Here is a 22,839-nt window from a genome sequence, read left to right as displayed (position 1 = left end):
AGCTCCTGTGACAAGTACAGCTCTAGGGTCAGGCATAAACTCCTTAGCTCCATTTCTAGGGCCTGGGTTCTGGAGACTTGAACCAAGGTTTGCAAGTTCAGGGTCTGTCATCTGAACCCAGCCGCAAATCAGTTTTTGGCTGCCGCAGGATTGACAAATATTCTTGGACCTAAAAGCTTTAGACAGGGCATGAACTCACTTATTAGACACAAGCCCTACCATTCCCTATTGCGTATACCCTCCCGTTTCACTCATCTATATCACCTGAATTTGGGACCCTTGAACCTGAGCTCTTGAGAGACAGGTTTGTATATTTTGTGTGTCATAATCTAACACACAACAGATACCTGATAAAAATTGTTTGAATGGCTGACTCCAATTGGCCTCAGTTCCTATGCCTTCAGGCCCTGCCTCCCTTCCACTCCTCCACTTCAGCCCACACTCAGGCTGGTCTCTGTTCCCTGAAACACAGATACACAGATTTCCCTCTGGAAAGCTTGTTGGTGAACTCCGACCCACCACTGAGACCCAGGACAAGTGGCCCCACCTCTGCTCCAACTTGGCTGCTCCCCGCCCCGTGCTCCCGCCATGCTCCATCTATCTCTGCGTTAAAGCCCCCAGACCCTGCATTGTAACTATTTGTTCATGTGTCTGGTCTGTCCGGCTTAGAGCATCTGTTAGAGAACTTGGACTGCTGTCACTGTTCACGGGCTAGGTTTTGGGATTCGTTTGTATTTGGTGCATACATAACACTTCAGGCACCGAGGAAGACTTCGGTGGCCTTGTTGGCCCATCTCAGTGTCCTTAGGAAGCCTGAGTTAGCTGGCTCACCAACTCTGGCAAATCCATCGGCAGCTCTGGTGGCTTTGCTCCCAGATCCTGGCACCTCGATCCTCACCCTCAGTGGCTGTAGGAAGAGGCCGCATGACTCAGGGCCTGGCCCTTTGGGGGAGGAGAGTCCACGATGCAGACCCAAGCAGAAGACAAATAGCTCACAAGCCAGGACCAGCCCTGCCACCAGCCTGGCCTGGCCACTCCTGGCTTTTGAGTCAGCACTTTCTAGAGACCTGCTGGGTCTGGCCAAGGGGAGCTGCCTAAGCCTGTGGGGAGCTGTGGGCAGAGCGACTTCCCAGGGCTGCCCATGGCCGCGCCAGGGCGCGCCCAGTAATGTCAGGCTCAGTGTGTAGCTGCCACCCTAGCGTCCAGCCTGAACGCTATCCATCCAGGGTCCACTTCTCTCTCCTGCATCAGGAGGGTGGGTACAGTGAGTGTGGGAGCGAGAGAATATGGATGAGTGTGTATGCATGAGTAGGTACGTGAGTCTGAAGATTGTGTGTGAATGAGTGTACATGAGTGTGCACTGTGTGATACCATATATGATGGCGTGTGTGATGAGCAGATGTGTGCAATGGCATGTGTGCAGGCATGCAAAACGAGTAAGGATTTGTGTGAGCTGGGAATGACTGTCAGTGGGTGCCTTCATGGGTTTTGTGTTAGAACCCTTGGGTAGCTGTGTGGTATGTGAATGTGTGTACACGTGAGTCTGTGTGACGACAAATGTGAATTTCAGTTCTGGTTCTGACTCATCCTAACTGTCTTGAAAACTTCAATCCCCTCCCCTCTCTCTTTCTGTAAAATGGAATGGCATAGACAAGATGATTTCTTGTTACCTTCTAGCTTGGCTATTCAATGACCCTGTGTAGGGCTTGAGCAGAAGTGAGTGAAAGTTGCGTGTGTGTGTGTGTGTGTGTTTGTGTGAGAGAGAGAGAGAGAGCGAGAGAGAGAGAGAATATTCATGTATATGAATGTATGTGTGCAGAGGGCATGGCTTTGAATTCTGATTTCACACTTTATAGCTGTGTGTATGTCTCAGCTTAGCCCCTCCCCGCTCTGAGCCTGCGTTTCCTCCTCTGCAGATGAGGCTAATGATTCCTACAAGGCTCTGTAGGAATGTTTGTAACGTGCCCAGCCTAGAATCTGGCTCCGTTTCCTCTCCACGAGAAGTGCATGTGCGTATCTGTGTGTTATGCACACACGCGGACACTCATGCTCACATGCCTGGCTGTGCAGCTGGTCCAGAGGACAGGGTAATTGCTCTGAATCACTCCTCCCTCGGAGTTCTCTGACTTCTGTCTGCTGGGTACACAGCCGCCCAGGAGAGGTAGAATTGGGCAGTCAGTGTGCGGCTACTTGCCTGGAACCACGTGGTCCTGAGGGCTCCCTGGTGCCCCAGACTGGCTGTCACATGAGTGCAGTGGCCTGGAAAGGAGGATTGGTGCGGGCAGGAGAGGGCTCCCAAATCCGCTTAGAGCCCACCCCGCCATCCGCCATCCGGTGTATTACAGACTAAAGAGATTCTTCTCCTTCTTAAAGGGTCACCTGCCAGCCTGGAGTGGTGGCTGAGCTGAGCACGAGACCCTGCACCCCTTGCCCAGCTGGAAGGAGGTTTCAGAGTGGGGCCTGGAGGAGGCAAGCCCTGCCCTCAGAGTGCTGCCAGCAGGATGGAGAGAACCAGAAGAGGACCTATGGCTGCCTGTGGTCTGTCTCAGAGCAAGAACAGCTCACACCCTGGGCCTGGAAAAGGGGAGAGGGGTGGAGGGAATTTTCTAGAAGAAAGAGGTTGAGGCTGGAGAGGGGAAGGAAAGATGAAGGCATTCTAAGCAGGAAGATCAGAGTGGGCAAAAGTCAAGAGGCGAGAATGAGTACGCTGCATGCGTGCGTGTAGATGAGGACCAGGGAGAAGGTGGTATAGGGGACCTTGGAGAATATCAAATGCACTTCTTTCATTTTTGTGGCGAGGGAATTGAAGCTGGAGAAGAGAAGGGACATGCCTCTGGGCAGGGTGAAGTCATGACTGATTCCCAGCTTGGTCTGGGTCCGCCTCCACTCCCTGGGCTTGAGAAGGGATGGCAAGTTGAGCTGCCACAGGCTCTCCTTTAGCTGGTCTCACGAGGGTCTTGGTGACCTGGGGACTTGGCCATGATGTCTGCCCTCAGGCCAGGGAGAGGGTCTGGGGTCCAAACAAACCCAAGCAGCCACTAGGGCTCCAAACCCAGACCCTGGACTCCTAGATGAGGTCCACCGCACTGGGCCATGCACACTGGATGGGTTTCCAACCGCCAGGCCAGAGAAAGCCCAGCAATCTGACCTGGAGAAGACCACATGGGACTCAGAGCGCTCAGGAAGATGCCAACACCTGGGCCAGGTTCACCTGGATCGGCTTCCAGGGCAAACCCAGAGCCGTCTGAGAGGACCCCTACCCCACTCCACCCGGGAATGCAGTGAAGATGCCAACATTCAGGCGAGAACGCCCAGAGAGGGTCCCACCACCCCAACCCTGAACACAGAGAAGATCCCAATCCCTGGACCAGATAACACCTGGCCTGATCTCCAGCTCAGACTGGGAACACCCTGACTGGATCCCCACAACCTGACCAGGATCCCCCAGAGCCCATCCCAACAGGAAACACACTCACCAAGCCCCCCCCCCCTCCCCCGCCCCGCCCCATCCTCAGTTGAACTCATTCTGAGAGGTTCTCCCAAATTCCAAGGCTTTTTCCAGGGAAACCTGAGGTCATCTGTCAGGATGCCCAGGATGGGGGTAGGTGCAAGAGGCCAGGCCTTCGCTTGGGGAGGGATAGGGGCCCAGCTTCAGGGGCAGCCTCGTTCTCCTGCCCGAGGGTGGGTGGGGTGTGAGCGGGCTGGTGGGGAGATGGGACAGGAACTGTGCGCCCTGGGAGGCTGGGGAGCGAACTGAGTGGGAGGGGGGACCTGGGCGCAACGCCAGGCCTTGAAGCGGGCTTGGGTCAGGCTGAAGGGGGGTGGCCGCTGACAACACGGTCTCGGGTCCCCAGAGGGATAAGGCAGCCTCTGTGCAGACACAGGCAGCCGATCAGGCTCTTGGGCGGTAAATTCCTTCTGGCTCACAGCCTGCGCCTGCCGGCCAGGCTGCATGGGAACGGGAGGTGGGCGTGAGGTGGGCGCAGAGGAGGGGAGCCATTGGTGGGACTCCCGCCTCAGGACCTCTGCTGCAGACAGGGTGTTTCACCACCCTGGCTTGGCCAGGGTTATCACATTATCCAGACAGGGACGCTGAGGCTGAGAGAGGTTGAATCATTAAACCAACGTCGTGCAGCCCATTTCTTGGTGAAAACCACATTCTAAGTTAGGCCCCTGATAAACCGTAGAATTGTTGAGAGCTGGGTGGCATCATCATTCCCATTTAATAAAAGAGGGAGCTGAAGCGCCAAGCGTTGAAGCCACCGGCCCAAGGTTCCAAGACACACAGTGGGTGAGGCGGGAACTGGAGCCCTTGTCTGCCCACGCAGGGATGTGCATATGGTCGCCTGCTGGACCAGGTGGCCACGGAGCAGGTGTAAGTTCCAGGGTCCATCGGGGCAAGGAGTCGTGTTTCTGGCTCCTGAGTGTGGTGGACCCAGTGAAGGTGTGGAGTTAATCGTGAGGCAGCAGCACGGCCTTCCCTCCCACCACTCGCCAGATGGCTAATCAATGGGTTGAAGCTGGGGAATGGAGTGAGGGAGCCAGGTGTGTGGGCGGAGGAATCAGGTAGGGTGGAGGGCACCGGTGGGAGTGGAGAGGGCATTGGAGGGAAAATGAACCAAGGGAAGGGCTGTTAGATGCCTCTCTAATCTGCCTGTAACAGCTGGGGATCCCAGGGGCTGGAGAAAAGGTCATGGAGGGGGTGGTACTCCAGAACCGCCTTCCCCTGGCCTCTGGGAACAGGGTGGGGATGGTCCAGTGAATTCTTTGGAATCAAGCGTGGTGCCTTCTCAGTGCAGAGGGAGCCTGGCTGGCGCCTGGGTTTTGTCTAGCTCCTGTCCTGCCTCCCAGCCTGGGGCAGCTCAGGAATTTTCTCCCTTTCCTGGACCAATGTTTGACCCACGGGCAGTGTGGGAGCTCAGGGGCAGGAGGGAGGGTGGCAGGGGCTGATGGAGAGGTGTCTGCTGAGTGTGCACGTGAGCCTCGGTATGAACGTGCCTGTGCATGAGATGAATAGCTCTGTGTGACAGTCTTACCTGTGCGTGACTGTGAGCACGGGTCTCCATGTCTGGCAGGCGAGTGTATACATCTGCGTGTGTTGTTTGTGTCTGGGCCTCTGCCTCATCGGGACCTGTGTTATCTCTCTGGGTCTCTATGATTGCGGCTGTACCAGTACCTGTGAGTCTTTATGTGAGTCTGCGCCTCTGGCTCCCTGCTGCCCCGCCCCAACTGGGCCCCGAATGCCGCTTTGCTGCCTGAGTGTGCAGCGGAATGTGGGGGCCAGAGGACGGGGAGCACATGTCCTGGGCTGCAGGCTGCTGGTTACGGAAAACTACCGAGGCCTCCTGGAGGGGGCTGGCCAAGCCTGCTGGGAGCCAGGCTCTGCAGCCTCTGCCCTTCAGGCGCCTCCCACCCCCTTTCTCTGGAGGGCTGGGGACCTGCTGAGATGGGTCCTCCATGAAGCAGCAGCACGGCCTTCCCTCCCACCACTGCCCAGATGGTTAACCAGGCCCCTGCCCCTCCCTGGGCCTCAGCATCTCTTGGGGGAAAGTGAGGGGGTGGGATTCTATTTTCTCTGAAGTCCTTCCCACTCCTAACATTCTCTCCATTCTGTGAATGTTAAAGGGATTCAAGAGGGCACATTCACTTCCATTTCAGGAATCATGAAAGCATAGGGTCCTAGACTGTTAGAGCAAGAGGGGTTCCCAAAGTTGCTCTACTCCCACCCCCTCCATCTATGGGTGGGAAAACGAGGCCTGCAGTGAGGGCTCCAGATCCTCCACTTACCTTCTGGAAGGTCAAGGGAGACATGCTCAGGTTTCCCGTCTCCCAGCACAGCCTGCTCCGCATGGAGGAAGAGGCATTTGAGGTGTCTTGGAGGATGGGAGGGTTGAACATATGGAGATGGGGTTGAGCCTGTCAGGCACTGGGTAGCCAGAGGACAGGTTAACTGTGAAAGTGGTAGGTGAGGGATGCAGTCAGGATGGGGGCTGGGAGGACACCAGTTGGGCACAGTGGGCAATAGGCCTGAAAAAGTGTGTCTGAGCTACACAGGCAGGTTCTCAGAGGCCAGGTGGATAAAGGTGGACTTTATCCTACAGATGTTTTTGGCAAAAGATGCAAATCAGCAGCATAGCAGAATGGTTAGGGCAGGTGCTCTGCAGCCAGATCAGACCATCTGTGTCCAAGTCTGAGTTCCAAGACTTCAGTAACTGTAGTTACCCATATACCAGGAGGGGTCACAGACTTACCTCACTTTCCTCATCTTTGAAATGGAGGTATGAATACTATTCCTCCTATATGGTGGTTTGGAGGAATAAATGAATACATAAGGACACAGATGAAGCTCTCAATGCCTGACACATAGCAACAGTTCGGTGACAGTTAGGAGGATACTGGGGACGTAAGTTGCATTCTCAGCTAGGCGGGAGGGAAAGACAGTGAAAGCAGGGAGACCCGTGGGGAGCCCACAAGAATGAGAGGTGTGGCGGTCTAGGATGACACCCCCTGAATAAAGAAGGAAACCAGGCGGAGTGCTCAGAAGGCCTGGTGTGTTGCAGGAAGGTGGGCAGAACCCTCCCACCGAGTGGCTGTGGCTGTGGAACGTGAGCAAGCCCTTGATAAAGGCTCCCCCGGGCACGGTGGGCCTTCCCTGGAGTTTGCAGAGGAGAGTTGGGTAAAGAAGTACTTGAGAGATGAGTTAACCACCTGGGAGGGCTGCGGAAACTGAGGAGAGCCATGGTCAGAGAAGGCAAAGGAAGATGGGCTTCAGGGAGGAGGGTGCAGCCAAGAGAGCCCACTCTAGGGAGCCAGAGAGGGCTTTGGAGAGAGAGAGAGAACTAGAGAGAAAGACATGTTGGGGGCCATTGGTTTTTGCAACGAGGGGACTGCCAGTGACCCTGGTAGATTCCAGTCTTCTGGAAAGAGGGGTAAAACCAAAGCTGCGGCAGGTAAGGGGTTAATGAATGGAATGAGGAGAGTGGAGACAGAGGTGAGGGCTGCAACTGCCTGGGGAGAAGAGGCAGCTGCTCCAGGCAGCCAAACCAGGCAGGTTCTGAGCCTCTGGGTGAAGGGGGATGAGGGTTATCCTCCCTTTCAGGTGGAGAAACAGAAGCTTACAGAGGTTAGGAGGCTCTTCCAAAGCCACAATAGATAACGTGGAAGACAGCTCAAGATCCCTGACTCTTAATGTCATTTTAATTTTTTAAGTGGACAGTTGAAATAGTATAACACATATGTACACAGACATTGGTTATGATCATAGAAATAAGACACATTTATTGGATAAATCTGGAAGCACACAAAAGTGCAAGGGAACATACACAAAGCACGTGTAACTCCACTACCCAGAGATAAGCATTTTCACCTTTGTGTTTTAAGACCATCCACCCTTTCCCTCAGCCCGTGTACACAGATGCACACTAGAATGACATGCCCACTGTTTTGTGGGTCTCTTGTCTCATCTAGCAGCATGTCACGGATGCTTTCCCACAGAAGCATGTGTTCCTCGGGAACCCCCTCTCCCCCTTTAGCTCACAGTCTAGTTAGGGAGACAAGACTCACAGCTGGGTCTCCACAGCAAGCTGTCAGTGGTGTCTTACAGGGTGTCGCAGGGCAGATGCCAGCGCACCCAGCTGGGAGCCCACTGGTCTGGCTCGCTGGGTCCTGGATTGGCCACCGGCGCGCTATGTAGCCTCCAGTCAAGTGTTTGCCCTCTCTGGGCCTCAGAATCCCGGAATCCCAAAGGGTTAAAAGCAAGTCTCTTAAGACAGGCCATCACTGTAAAATGGTTGAGGAGAAGCACGGAAAATGAAACTACTATTACCATCAAGATTCTACAGGTCATTAAACTCCTTTGAGCCTCAATTTCTTTCTCTGAAAAATGAGAATCATGTTTACCTACTCTGCCTGCCAGGACTCAGGTGAGAATCAAATCAGATGAACTATTATGATGCCTAAGGATAACTAACATTTGGACAATGGCCATTTGCCCACATCATCTCACTTATTCCAGAAATCCTATGAGGTAGGTGCTCTTTTTGTCTCCTATTTTTCCAGATGAGCAAACCGTGGCGTGGAGAGGTGAGATCACTTAGCCACGGACGTAGGAAGTAAGTGGTCGAATTGGGTGTCAGGCACAGGTCTCTCTGTCCCTAACGCCATGGACCTTTGCACTGTGCCGTTCGGATGGGTGGTGCAAGCTGAGGAGGAGAAGGGAGAAGAGGAGGCCTAGGAGGCTGTGCCCATTTCACCTTAGGTCTAGCTGCTTTGTGCCCAAGCACCGCAATATGTGGGGAGTGGCCGCCCTCTGGTGTTCTAGATGTGACATGTCCCGACAGGGAAGAGTGCTAGCACCCGCCTCTCAGAAGTGGAGTGGGAGGAGCTCAGAATAACCCTAACGCATCCTTCCAGAGTTTGGGAGCTCAGGGAAAGTTCGTGCACATCTCACCCAGTGGTCTACTGGATGCAAAGCCGAGCCACAGACAGCAGCAGGTAGAAGCTCTGCAGATCTCAGGCTCCACTGGGTGTCAGTTTGCAGGGGAAGTGGCCACTTTGCCAGTATTAGATTTCTGACTCAAGTTCTAGAGGAAGGGTGTGGCATTATTATTATTATTATTATTATTAAAACTCTGAATTAATGTTTTATATGCACTCTGTCTCTATGCTACAACTCAATAGAAAACAAATTGTTGCCAATCCTAATGGGGTAAGTTCTGCTTTCTGGGCTGATGTAAATATTGTCATTGGACTGCCATCAAATTGCAAAGTGATGCAGACAACATCTGAGGATGTGTGCTTTAAAGAGCCTGACCACATGTTAGCTCATTTTATAATCAGCACAATACTTTTAATAAATATGTTTTTATTGATTTGAGAGAGAGAGAGAGAAAGGGAGAAGGAGGGAGACAGAAAGAAACATCGATGTGAGAGAGAAACATCGATCCATGGCCCCCCAGTTTGAAGCCAAGGAAGTTTCCAAGACCCCTTACTGCCCCCCTGTGGCAGCCTTATGCCTTACTCAGTAAATAGCAGCCTACTGAGAAATACATTGCCTCCAATGTATTTTGCCTCCAGAACCCAAAGATGTGCTTCTTTCATTGTGATTAGAGATGCCAGATGCAACAACTATCTTTTACTTGGAGGGGATGTGCCAATGTTCACCTTAGAGGGAATATTTTAATGTGTTAGAGACTAATGGAAGGAAGAAATTTTACTAAGGTGGTAGATACCTTAATTTTTGAGGGGTTTATTTCATACCCTCTTGTACATGTTTACAATTCTAAATTTCTATCACAATTCTCAAATTCCAAGTCTTTCTCTATCAACTCTGTAACTTTAATTATATGATAAGCCAGGGTATGAATTCAATCTGTATGTAATTTGGTTAACCACAGGAACAGGCTCCGAGTTTGGTTTTCAGAAATCCAGACTTTGTGCTACACAAAATAAGGGATTTCCTCTGGGAAGTCGTGTTTTCTAACTTCCTACCCATTTGTTCAGCTGAGAATTTAGAGCTCTAAGCTTGTCATACTTTTTTTTTAAAAAAAAAAAAACTAGGTTCTCCAGTGTACTCAGAAGAAGACAGCTGACCCCACAGTTTCTGTATTTTTTTATTTCCACCATAATATTTGATCTGATTATTATAGCTATTGTTTGTTTTCTTAATCTTGAACTTTAACAGTTCTTTGTATATTTTGGATAATAATCCTTTATCAGGTGTGTCTTTTGCAAATACTTTCTCCCAGTGTGTGGTTTATCTTCCCATTCTTGACATTGTCTTTTGCAGGGCAGAAGTTTTTAATTTTTATGAGGTCCAGCTTATCAGGTTGCATCTTTGGTGTTGGATCTAAAAAGTTGAATACATACCCAAGGCCATCTAAATTTTCTCGTGTGTTATTATCTAGGAGTTTTATAGTTCTGTGATCCATTTTTAGTTAATTTCTATGAAATGAGTAAGGTCTATGTCTAAATTTTTTTTAATGTGGGGATGTGCAGTTTTTTTTTAAGCACCATTTGTTGCAAAGACTATCTTTGCAGTACAATGGTATTGCCTTTGTTACTTTGTCAAAGATCAGTTGACTGTATTTATGTGGGGCTATTTTGGGGTTCTCTACTATGTTCTATTGATCTATTTGTCTATTCTCTCACCAATACCACACTGTCTTGATTACTGTGTTTTATAGTAAGTCTTAAAGTTGGGTAGTGTCAGTCTTCAAACTTTGTGGGGTTTTTTTTCAATATTGTGGGAACTATTCTGGGTCTTTTGCTGCTCCATATAAACTTTAGTATCAGTTTGTTGATATCCACAAAATAACTTGCTGGGATTTTTATTGGGATTGCCTTGAATCAACAGATCAAGTTTGGAAGAATTGACATGTTGACGATATTGAGTCTTCTTATGTATGAATACAGAATATTGCTCCATTTAATTTGTCATAGTTATATTTTAAAACATTGATTTGTGGACTAACTGTATTGTGGTAAGAGAAAATACTCCATGTGATTTTAACCCTTTGAAATTTGGGACTTGCTTTATGGTTTTGTATTGGTATTGGTTGGTTTTTGCAAATCCTCCTTGGATGCTTGAAAATTATGTGTATTCTGCAGTTTTGGGGAGGCAATGTCTATGTATGTCTCATTAGACATGCTTTTTATTGTCCTTTTTAAATCTTTCATATACTTTCTGAATTTTTCGATCTGCTTTTTGAATCAGTTTCTGATTGAGTTGAAATCTCCAACATCATTTATTGAAAGACTTTTCCCACTGAATGGCCTTGGTACTCTTGTTGAAAATCATTTGACTATATATGTATGGGGTTTATTTCTGGGCCATTCTATTCTATTCTATTCTATTGGAATATATGCCCATTCTTTTGCTTCTACCATACTGCTTTGATTACTGTAGTTTTGTAGGAAGTTTTAAAATCAGGAATTATAAGAGCTTTGACTTTTAAAAAAAATTATTATTGTTCTCACTATTCAGGATCCCTTCAAATTCTATCTATATTTGGTATAAATTTTTCTATTTTTGCAAAAGAGATTATTAGGAGTTTGATAGGTATTATACCAACTCTGTAGACTGCTTTAGTATTGACAATAGTATTGACAAATTTTAACAATATTATGTCTTTTAATCCATGGACATGGGATGCCTTTTCATGAATTGGGATCTTTTTAAAATTTCTTTCAATAATATTTTGTAGTCTTTAGTGTACAAGTCTTTTAACACATGGTTAAGTTTATTCATATATATATATATAGATATTATTGTAAATGGATTTTCTCTTAATTTCCTTTTTGAATTGTTCATTATTAAGTGTATAGAAAGACAATTGAATTTTGTATTTTGCAATTTTTCTGAATTTATTTATTACTTCTAACCATTGTTTTGCGGAATCTTTAGGATTTTTCTATGTATAAGATCATGTTGTCTGTGAACAGAGATAATTAACTTCTTCCTTCTCTTTTTTTTTCTTCTTTTTTTCTTTATTAAATTTTTATTGTTCAGATTACATTTGTTCCTCTTCCCCCTCCCCCTTAACTCCCCTCCTTCCAGTTCCCGCCCCACCCTCCGCCCTCACTCCCCACCCACTGTCCTCATCCATAGGTGCATGATTTTTGTCCAGTCTCTTCCCGAATCTCCCATTCCCCTTTCCCCCCCAAGAATAGTCAGTCCATTCCCTTTCTATGTCCCTGATTCATTATAATCACCAGTTCATTCTGTACATCAGATTATTTATTCACTTGATTCTTAGATTCACTTGTTGATAGATGCATGTTTGTTGTTCACAATTTGTATCTTTACCTTTTTCTTCTTCCTCTTCTTAAAGGATACCTTTCAGTATTTCGTGTAATACTGGTTTAGTGGTGATGAACTCCTTTAGCTTTTCCTTGTCTGTGAAGCTCTTTATCTGACCTTCAATTCTGAATGATAGCTTTGCTGGATAAAGTAATCTTGGTTGTAGGTTCTTGGTATTCAGCACTTTGAATATTTCTTGCCACTCCCTTCTGGCCTGCAAAGTTTCTGTTGAGAAATCAGCTGACAGTCGTATGGGTACTCCCTTGTAGGTAATTGAGTCTCTTTCTCTTGCTGCTCTTAAGATTCTCTCTTTGTCTTTTGCTCTTGGCATTTTAATTATGATGTGTCTTGGTGTGGTCCTCTTTGGATTCCTTTTGTTTGGAGTTCTCTGTGCTTCCTGGACTTGTAAGTCTATTTCTTTCACCAGGTGGGGGAAGTTTTCTGCCATTATTTCTTGAAATAGGTTTTCAATATCTTGCTGTCTCTCATCTTCTGGCACCCCAATAATTCTGATATTAGTCCGCTTGAAACTGTCCCAGAGGCTCCTTACACTATCTTCACACTTTCGGATTCTTTTTTCATTTTGCTTTTCCAGTTGGGTGTTTTTTGTCAAATCTTTGGTTTGATTCTTGTGCTCCTCTGGTCTGCTATTGGGTATAATATTCTTTATTTCAGTCCATGTATGCTTACTTTCTAATTTCTTTATTTTACAATCGAGGGTCTCATTAGTTTTCGTGAGGCTCTGCTCAAGTTTATAGCAAACCCTCAAAATTGCGATTCTTAGCTCCATATCCTCCATTTCTGTCATGTTTTTTTGTCTCCGCATCTTTTATGCTTTCTTGGTGCACCCCCTTGTGGTCTTTGTGCGCAGTCTTGTTCTAGCCAAGCCTTAATTGTTGTAGTTAACACTAGAGGGATTTGACCACCAGGCCGACTGGCTGTAGGAATCAGCTGTGTGGAAAACTTCAGTCCTCTGGGGAGGCGCTAGTCCAGCCTTTGCCTGAGGCGATCGGCAAATGGCTCTGCGCAGGGCTTGGGCGGGGCGGGCTCAACAGGGCGGGGGGAGGGAGCAGCTATGGCTGCTCTCAGTCAGTCTCCAGGGGCTCTGCCTCTCTGTCCCCGCAACCGCTGCAAATCTCGGAGGGACCGTAGCCAGACAGTCCCGCTTCTCCCGTTTGAGTCAGGATCCCTAGAGACTCGCCCGGATCTATAGCCCAGAGTCTGAGACTCACTCCTGATTGAAAACGACAACCGCGCCCTCAGCCACCAGCCCGCTTTGAGCGCACACCGCCGCACCACCGTACCTTTAAATTTTCCACACTGCGCCTCCTCTAAGCCTCGTAATGCTGTTGTTTTTCCTTCTAGTTGAAGAGTCTCTCCTCAGCCAGCCTTCCTGTGGTTCTGGGTGATGTCCGTTCCGTCTTTTAGTTGTCTTTTTGAAGTGGTTGTTCGAGGCAGCAAACTCCGGTGTTTACCTATGCCACCATCTTGGTCTCTCCCCTTAACTTCTTCCTTCTCAATTTGGATGCCTTTATTTATTTTTTGTGCCTGATTGTTGGGCTAGGACTTCCAGTACTATGTTGAATAGAGTGGTGAAGGGGGCATTGTCTTGTCCCTGATCTTAAAGGAAAAGCTTTAAATATGTTATTGGGTATGATGTTAGCTGTGGGCTTTTCATGTGTATACACAGCTGCTTTTAAATGTCTTAATTTCCCTAAGGGTCTCGCCTTTGCTTCTTCTCAGGGCCTTAGATGTTCTGTTGCATCCCTTTGCCTATCAACTCTTGCCTCCAAGCACCCCTGGGTCTGTAGTTCCTCTGCAGTTTTCAGATGCCATGGCATGTGCCACTGCTCACAGCAGCCTCCAAACGATGCCACTGTTCTTGTCTGAGTCAGATGGAACAGAAATCAGTCCCTTGAGCAGCCCCCAGTCATGCCTACACATTGCAAACAAATTCCATTCTTTTCCAGAGAAGAAACTAAGAATTGGGTGACCTCCTCTTAATTGTACTGGGCTTGGGAACGGGTCCCCTAGGGTGTGCAAAAACACCATGAAACTGCCTACTGCTTTTAGTTTTTCTTTTTTTTGTAAAAATCATCACCCAAGGATATGCTTTATTGGTGAGAGAGAGAGAGAGAGAGAGAGAGAGAGAGACATTAATCAGCTGCCTCATGGGACGCCCTGACTGAGAATCAAACCTGCAACCTGGGTATGTGCTCTGCCGGGAAATTGCAGATACACATTTTTAAAAATATATTTTTTCATTGATTTCAGAGAGGAATGGAGAGGGAGAGAGAGATAGAAACATCAATGAGGAGAGAGAATCATCAATCAATTGCCTCCTGCACTCCCCCTACTAGGGATTGAGCCTGCAACCAGGGCATGTGTCTTGACAGGGAATCCAACCATGACCTCTTGGGTTCCTAGGTCGATGTTCAACCATTGAGCCACGATGGCTGGGCTGTCTTGTTTGTTTGTTTGTTTGTTTGTTTTAGACATAGGTCAGAGTGGAGTTTTGATTCAATTGGATAATAAGGCTCATGCCTGACACATCATAAATGCATAATAAAAATTAATTGAAAGATTAAAGGGAATCAAATACACTTAGGGAAAATGCAAAAAGGCACACAAGATATGATTCCAGCTCTTGGGGGCTCTTAGTGTAGTTGGACAGATGATGCACCATAAGAAGGAATTATATAACAGCACAAGAAGATCTGCAGTCCAAATGTTTGGAACTCTAGGGAGGAAGGGTCAGGGTTCAAAGAGAGAAATCCCTGGGATTTGGATGTGGCTGCTAAGGGAGGACTTGAGGAGGGGGAGTAACTTAGGTTGGGCCTGGAAGGACGGACAGGTTTCAGAGAGGAGCAGAGTGGGGAGGGAGCATGTAGGATGAGCTTGTATCCTCCCAGGGGGATGTGTGGACTGCACAAACAGAGGTGGGGAGGAGGGTTCTGGTTGGTGATGGGGAGGTGAAGGGCAAGTCCATGGGCCAAGAGCATCATTGGGAAGTCCAGGTTCTGCTCTGGCAGGCTCAAAAAGAGTAGAAAAGAACTCAATCTCGCCACCTAGACTCCACGTTGGGCCAAGATGTGAGGTCCCTGGCTCAGGCATGCAAAGATTTGTGTGCGCTGTGAGTATGTGTGGCCCTTATGTGGTTTCCTGTTGCTATGGTTTGGATTTGTCCCTTTAGGAGCTTCTAGTTGTAGATGACAGAAAGTAGAGTGTGTGAATCCTTTCTCATTTGCTTGTTTCTATTACACAGAAGGAGATAATTTTCTCCGAACAAAGGGCTGATTCTAGCATTCTCCAACCTTGATTGTTTCCTTGTCCCTCCATATACAGTAGTCTCTCCTCCTCCCCCCTTACCCAGGGTTTCACTTTCCACGGTTCCAGTTACCTGTGGTCGAACATGATAAAGAAATATTAAATGGGAACTTCCGGAAACACACAATCCATAAGTTTTCAGTTGGGTGCCATTCAGAGTAGCGTGATGAAATCTGGCTCCATCCTGCTCTGTCCCATCTGACCCCTGAATCATCCCTTTGTTCGGTGTATCCACCTTGTATACCCGACCTGCCCTTTAATCACTTAGCCGCCTGAATTATCAGATCGACTGTCGTGGGATCACAGTGCTTGTGTTCAAGTCACCCTCATTTTACCTAATAATAGCCCCCAAAGCAATGCTGCCAATTCAAATATGCCAACAAGAAGGCATAAAGTGCTTCCTTTAAGTGGAAAGGTGAAAGTTCTTGACTTAATAAAGACAGACAAAAAGTCATATGCTAAGATATATGGTAAGAACATAACATTGTGTAGAAGGAAAAAGAAATTTGTTCTAGCTTTGCTGTCTCACCTCAAACTGTAACGGTTTGGGCACCGTGTGTGGTGAGTGCTTGGGTGAGACTGAAAAGGCATTACATGTGTGGGTGGAAGCTATGAACAGATAGAGACCACACTCACATCACTTTTTTACAGTACATTGTCATAATTGTTCTATTTTATTTTTAGTTATTTTTGTTAATCTCTTACTGCGCCTATTTATAGATTAAACTTATAGTATGTATATATAGGAAAAGACATAGCACAGAGAGGGGTTGGTACTATCTGTGGTTTCAGGCATCCACTGGGGGGGGGGTCTTGTTTTTACCCCCTCTCATGAGGGGGTCTACTGCACCCTGACTCTGCGGTTTCTCCTCAAGGGCAGGCAGGGGAGAGACACAGAAAAAGGGATGGCCCTGACCGGTTTGGCTCAGTGGATAGAGCGTCGGCCTGCGGACTGAAGGGTCCCAGGTTCGATTCTGGTCAAGGGCATGCATGTACCTTGGTGGCGGGCACATTCCCAGTAGGGGGTGTGCAGGAGGCAGCTGATTGATGTTTCTCTCTCAGTGATGTTTCCAACTCTCTATCCCTCTCCCTTCCTCTCTGTAAAAAAAATCAATAAAATATATATTTTTTTTAAAAAAGAAAGAAAGAAAAAGGGATGATTTTCTTGCAGACTCACCAGCTGGGCTCATTATCTGCCATTTTGGGGGCCTGTTTGAGGGCAAGGGCAAGGCAGACTAATGATGACCTGTCTCCTGAGCCCCCCCCCCCCCCCCACACACACACACTCCCACCTGCCAGGTTCCCTCAGGGCCTTCTTTCCACGTCAGAAACGGTTCTGGGTGTTGGCAAAGGCCTGCCTCCTCTGGCCTCCTGGTCCACGGCAGCCTGGATGTTCCTGGCTGCCCGGAGGCCGGACTGGATGGCAGTGTCGATCCAGCCAGGGGGCAGGCAGGTGTGCTCGCCAGCAAAGTGGATGCGGCCCTCTGGCTGGGAGAGCCGTGGCACAAAGGCCTTAGATGTGTAGGGAGTGAACACGGCGAAGGCGCCCCTGACGAGGGGATCCAGAGACCAGCGCTTGAGCACAGAGGAGGGGCACAGGTGCCGCAGCGCCTCCTTGGGCATCTGGTGCACCGCCGCCAGGTCCTGCAGGACGATATCCACCACCTGGTCGTGCTTCATGGACGCGAAGAAGAGGGAATCGTCGCCCAGAGTGTAGGAGGCCAGCAGGACACCCTTGCCGCTGGGAAGGCTGTGGCTGGGGTAGTAGATGTAGCGCGACGGCCCGTCGGTGATGGAGACCCCGCCGTGGATGCCATCCCGCTCCCAGAAGGGCTCCTTACAGGCCAGGCCCACCTTGGTAGCGCTGACGTAATGCACCGAGCGCAGCGCGTCCACCTTGTCTAGCGGGAGTGGTGGCCTAAAGGTGATGAGGCTTGTGGCGCTGGCGGAGGCGGAGATGATGACAAAATCCGCTGTGAGGTTGTGCAGTGCAGAGTTGGACTTGCCCACCCGGTAGGAAACGTGGACCTCAGGCCCATCCCTCACTACCAGCTCCACCCTGGAGCCCAGATGGATGGTGCCAGGCTTCAAGCTGGCACTCAGGGCTTCGGGGAGCTGGTCGAAGCCACCTGTGATCTCGGAAAAGCTGTGGAGGTGAAGAGAGCGGAGGGTGAGGGTGGGAGGCATGAGGCCAGGTCGCCCCGTCTCCAGCAGGGTTCCTGGTCCGAAAGAGGAAGAAGCTAGCTTCATATACATACTTTATACGTCATCTTAACCAGTCTCTGCGAGGGAAGGATTAGCCTTGAATAGTCTAGTTCGGAACACCGACACCCAGAGAAAAGGGTGTTTCCCATGATGACAGGCCCTGGATTCAGCCACTATGCAATTCTGCATCCCAGGAGGAATCCTACAGACCTGGGTTTGGATTCAGGCTCCAGCCCTTGGCCCAGTTGTGCCAACTTGGCTGTTTCATAATTTCGCTGGGCCGCAGAAGCCTCACTGGCTCTGAATAATGGTACCTACCTTCTAGGTGATCATAAGATTAAATGCCATAATGCTTGGGAAGTGCTTAGGGCAGTGCCTGGCACATAGTAACTGCTCAATAATCCAAGTTCCCTTTCTCTGCTCTGATTGGATTGGAGGAGGGGGCAGATTTGAGTTCTGATTTACATCAGTCTTACTCATCACTTTTGGAGAAGATGATGTCAGATTTCCCGGACTCTAGGAATGACTTGAATTCAACATCCTCATTCATCATATCCCTGATCATCCTGGCTGCTCCCGGGTTCAGCATCCCTTCTTTCACCAGGTAAGCCTGTGGGGAGGTAGAAACGCCAGATGGAGGGCCCAGTGTGTAGGAAGGGGCCTTAGCAGGGCCTGGGTCAGGCCAGGGGTGGGCCTGGACTCCAGTGAGGTAGAGGCGTGGCAGTGGGAAGAGAGGTCCTGGTAGGCAGGGGCCGAACTCTGGCAGCTACGCTGAGCACCCACCCCTCCGTCTCTACCTTTGCCTCACTCACCTTGGTGGAGTTAGAAAAGGACATCAGGTGGCTGCAGTTGAAATTTTTCAGACTTTGATTGATCTGCAAAAGGGAAGGAAGGGGAAGCAGCTTTAGATGAAAGCTAATTGTCCAGAAGCAGTATTCCTGGGCTCTCAGGATGTCCCTTTGAAGAGGGAGGAGAGAAAACGGGGGAGGGAAGGACCCAAGGAAGGATGCTTCCAGGAGCTCCTAAATGCTTCTCTTTCTCCTAAAGCAGTGGTTCCCAAACTTATTTGGCCTACCACCCCCTTTCCAGAAAAAATATTACTCAGCGCCCCCTGGAAATTAATTTTTTTAAAATTTTAATAGCAATTAAACAGAAAGATATATGCCCCCAAATGCACCTGTGGCCATCACCGCCCCCCTGGATCGCTGCAGCGCCCACCAGGGAGCGGTAGCGCCCACTTTGGGAATCACTGTCCTAAAGTCTCCCCTTCATTTAAAGTTGTGTGGAGACTAAAGTTTAAGGTGAAGACATTCACTGCGATCTAGCAGGATTGATTCAATACCACGGGTTCCCTTTCCTTCCATTGCCACTGATCAAGCAATTCCATGGGCCACCCAGGGACAGAGGATATGGGGTTGGGTACCAGGGTTGGGTGGTAGCATTCTTAGGGAGTGTTAGAGGGAAGGCAGACCAATCAGGCGTGTCTTGGATAAGAGTCAGGTGACTGGGTCCGTCCACTCACTTGCGTGGTGACTTCAGGCCAGACCCTGCTCTTTCCCATCCCTGGGAGGGGTGAGGCAGGAGGCACGTTGGTAGTGGACTGGTGGGAGAGATTCTCGGCATTCTTGCCCTTCTCCGTGGGGTTCATGGAGTAGCCCAGGATCTCTGGGTTGGCCTTGACCTCTCTCATGCGGTAGCGTTGTCCATTGATGAGGTACCAGGCGTTGTCATTGTAATGGATGAATGTGTTCAGCGTCAGGCCCAGCCTCTTGACATAGGTGTGAACCAGCCTGGAGAAAGTACAGACATCAACATGACACCCATCCCAATGGCACCGCATTCCTGCTGGCCGCACAACAGGAGCCATTTCCGGGAAAACTATTTTCTTTATGTGCCCAGGGAACTCAGACTAACTCCTTCCTCATCTCTACCCCTGTGTCTTCTTGCTGTGGCATTAGTTCATTTCCTTCTGTTTTTGCCCTGAGGGAGGTGGGGAGTAGGGAGTTCACCCATCACAGAATGAAGGCCGTTTAGGAAATATCAGTGTATAGGATTCAAATATAGAACCAGAGGCCTGTTGATTCAGACAGTATTTGAAATTCCACTTTCCATTCCCAGGTAAGCTCGAGGCCGTAGCTAAAGACTTCTAGTTTGCGCTAATTCACTTGGGTTTTGTTTTAGTTTTTGGTGGTGTTTTGAGGGAAATCTCAGGTTTGTTTATATTTTAAAAAGAAGTCATATTTTTCCCAGCCTCACGTTTTGATTTCCAGTCAGGTAGAGCATGTGCAGGGGGTTTGGGGCTTGATCCCCAGTAGGGGGGTGCAGGAGGCAGCGGATCGATGTTTCCATCTCTCTAGCCCTTCCTTTCTTTCTAAAATCAGTAAAAACATATTTTAAAAAATAAGTCATATTTTTAGAGGTATATGGGACACCAGCTGAGGGGTCTTTTTGTCTTGGCAGCCTCAGGACCAGGGGCCAGGTTCTTTTCCAGGAGCTGGGTACAGTTTTAGGGTTAGGTTTTGAAGTCAAGCATCTTCTTTTGTGCCAGGCATGCCCCTGCTTTTGAAGATCTTTGTCATTTTCTCCTGGGAGAGTCTTGGGTGAGTCACTTAATATCTCTGAGCCCAGTTTCTTGATTTGTAAGTGGGAAACATAAAAGTATCAAATTGCAATAATGAAATAATGCACATAGTAAGCATTCGACAAATGGCAGCTGTTATCATTTGATAGCTCACTGGGGTATAACTGACATGTAAGAAGCTGCCTATATTTAAAGTATACAATTTGATGAGTTAATGGTAATTAGTATCATTATTAGTTTAGGATCTTCCGCTTTCTCTGTGACCCTGGGCTCTGAGGATATGGACTGGTCTCTGTCAAGTGGGAGACCAGTGTTAGTCCCGACTTGCAGGATCCGATCCGACGGGACAGTGAATCTGAACCGGCTCTAACTCAATGGCAGCAGGACCCACACTACCTCCTCCTAATCACCCCTACTTGTCCTCCCTCCAACCCTTTCCCAGGACTTACTTGTGGGACTTTGGGATTCGCATGGGCCCCAGTTCGTGGTACCAGCCCTCCTCCTTGTTCCTGATTGTGACCACTCGACCCCCGATGCGGTTGCTGGCTTCCAAGACAGAAACCTGAGGTCCCGAGAAGCTGCTGTCATTCCGGGGCCAGGCTCTCCCTTCTCCACCCTGTACTCCCCCCACCTAGTCATCCAGTCACAGGCGCTAATCTGGATCCCCAGCGCTAGGTCCCTGAATGTGCAGGATAACCAAACCGTGGGGATAGGGAGCCCTCCGGGAGGGTCCTCAGTAATGTGAGTGAGGCAGAAGAGTTCCGTGTGGCAGGGCACAGTGTGCCTCTTGGTCTTTACCTGTTAGCAAACCCCTTCCCTACTTTTGTTTCCGGGAGAACACAGGTTGCAGTTAAGGCCAACTCTCAGGGGAGTTTTGAGAAACAATGACTAAAGGCTAAGAGATCCAGTGGGTTACGTGCAACTGTTTTCTTGATCTTTTCCCACCCGAGCAAGCAAACCCAGAGGCAAAGGGCTGAGGCCCCTCCAAAGCCGGCTCACCTGGTGGCCAGCGTCCTGCAGGGCCTTGGCTGCCACCAGGCCGGACATGCCAGCTCCCACCACCACCACGCGCCGGGGCAGTGGGGCGGTGTGGAGGCCCTCCTGGGCTGTGACAACGATGGACTCGTACTCAGGGTCCTGGAAGCACTCGGCCAGGTCGTCATGGTGGCCAAGGCAGCTGGGAGTAGCCAGCAGGAGCCCCAAGACCAGCATTCCTGGGGCAGAGAAAGGAATGGGGGCTGTCTCTCTGGGGCCCAGGCTTTATCCCACCTGCCCCAGGATGAGCTTGGCTGTGCGAACGCGTGGGGATAGTAAGGTCAGGCAGAGCCTGTTGAATGTGTCGTTGTAAACACTTATGTTTGTGATTGTGTCTCTGGTGCGGTGATTGTGTTGTGTGGGTACGAACGGATGTGCGAACCATGCTGGTGTTAGTTGTGTGATTGTAATTGTGGGCTGCAAGTTCATGTGTTTGCATGTGATTGGAAATCATGAATGTGTGCAGACTTGTATTTGACTGTAAATATGCCTGATGGTGAGTGTGCCTGTGTGTGAGCTTGTCTGTGATACAAGTTGCTGTGACTGTGAGTTTGTGATTGTTGCACTGTACTGTGCAGACTGTGCATTGTCTGTGATTTTTAAAAATATATTTTATTGATTTTTTACAGAGAGGAAGGGAGAGGAATAGAGAGTTAGAAACATCGATGAGAGAGAAATATCGATCAGCTGCCTCCTGCACACTCCCTACTGGGGATGTGCCGGCAACCAAGGTACATGCCCTTGACCGGAATCGAACCTGGGACCCCTCAGTCCGCAGGCCGACGCTCCATCCACTGAGCCAAACCGATCAGGGCCATTGTCTGTGATTTTATGTGAGGGGATGTGTTTGTGGGACAGTGTGTTACCCGAGCAAATGTGTGCATGAATCTGTATGGGACAGCGAGATGGGATGTAGTGTGTGTGGATAAGCCTGGGTGTGTTGGGTGTGTGTTAGCCTGGGTTTGGAAGAGATCATTTGCTTGAGTTGGAGAGAGAATATGGTTGCTTGTGTTCTTGTATTTAATTCTGTGTGTGCATTTGAGTGTGAGGTTAGGTGGGGGCGGGGGATGGCTGGGGCCTGAAGGTATCTGTGTCGTTTGGGAATATGTACATTTGTGAGAGGATGGTGGTGTGTGTGTGTGTGTGTGCGTGTGTGTGTACATGAGAGTGTGTGAAGCACATCTCTCTTCAGGGAAAGGGAGTGGAGGAATTGTGACCAGTTTCTCAGTGACATCACTAGCCCCGGGGGACCTTGGCAGTCCTGTCCCTCTTCCCCAGCCTCACAGTGTTTTTTCCAAAGCCCTCCGGGTTTTCTAACATGCAGCCGAGATTGAAACCAGCGTTGGTATAGAACACGCAATACATCCTGTTGCCTGTTCTTAAAGGGAAAGCCAGGAGCTGGGGCACGCTGTGCCCCCTTGCGCTTGTGGGATTTGGGGCAGGTGAGAACCCTTGGTCTAGTCTTCGTACAGGCGGGACCACCGAGGTTCACAAGAGAAAAGGGATCTCCAGGGGCTGCCCTTGAGAAGAGGCAGGCACCCAGCTGTTCCCAGTACAGGCCCTTCCCAATGCCAAGAGAGCCTCCTGCAGGGGTGACTCCTCAGAAAAGGGGGGAGGGTACCCATGCCTCAGCCTCGCCCTCTTTCCCTCCCCCAGGCCTACTTCAGCCTCATTAATCCATTCTCCACCCCTGACACATTTTTCCATCTCCCTGGGCTGCCACAATTCCTCTCTTAGACCCCACGCCCTTTCTCTTGAATGGGCCCAGCCCCCAGACTCATTCCTACATCCATTCTCTTGACTCCCTTTCAATACCCGAACCTACCCATAGTCCCTAGTCTAGTTCCTGTCGCATCTCAGTCCCCATCCTCCTTCCCCTTGCGTGACCCTA

General features: G+C 49.3%; 1 protein-coding gene across 1 annotated transcript; it reads right to left on the bottom strand.

Annotated features, from left to right (window-relative positions):
• Positions 1-16,432: 16,432 nt before the first annotated feature.
• On the bottom strand, positions 16,433-21,125 carry LOC139002384 (L-amino-acid oxidase-like). Its single transcript, XM_070403710.1, has 6 exons — positions 20,913-21,125; positions 20,363-20,475; positions 18,855-19,122; positions 18,145-18,207; positions 17,809-17,942; positions 16,433-17,273 (listed from the first exon to the last, which is right to left on the bottom strand). Exons 1-6 carry the CDS (start codon positions 21,123-21,125, stop codon positions 16,433-16,435), a joined length of 1,632 nt encoding a protein of 543 aa, XP_070259811.1.
• Positions 21,126-22,839: the final 1,714 nt, after the last annotated feature.

This window comes from Myotis yumanensis, unplaced genomic scaffold (genome assembly GCF_028538775.1).
Source record: "Myotis yumanensis isolate MYYU_CA2020_CCGP unplaced genomic scaffold, mMyoYum1.0.hap1 SCAF_2, whole genome shotgun sequence".
Classification (NCBI taxonomy): Eukaryota; Metazoa; Chordata; class Mammalia; order Chiroptera; family Vespertilionidae; genus Myotis; species Myotis yumanensis.
This window is presented reverse-complemented; position numbering and strand designations above follow the sequence as displayed.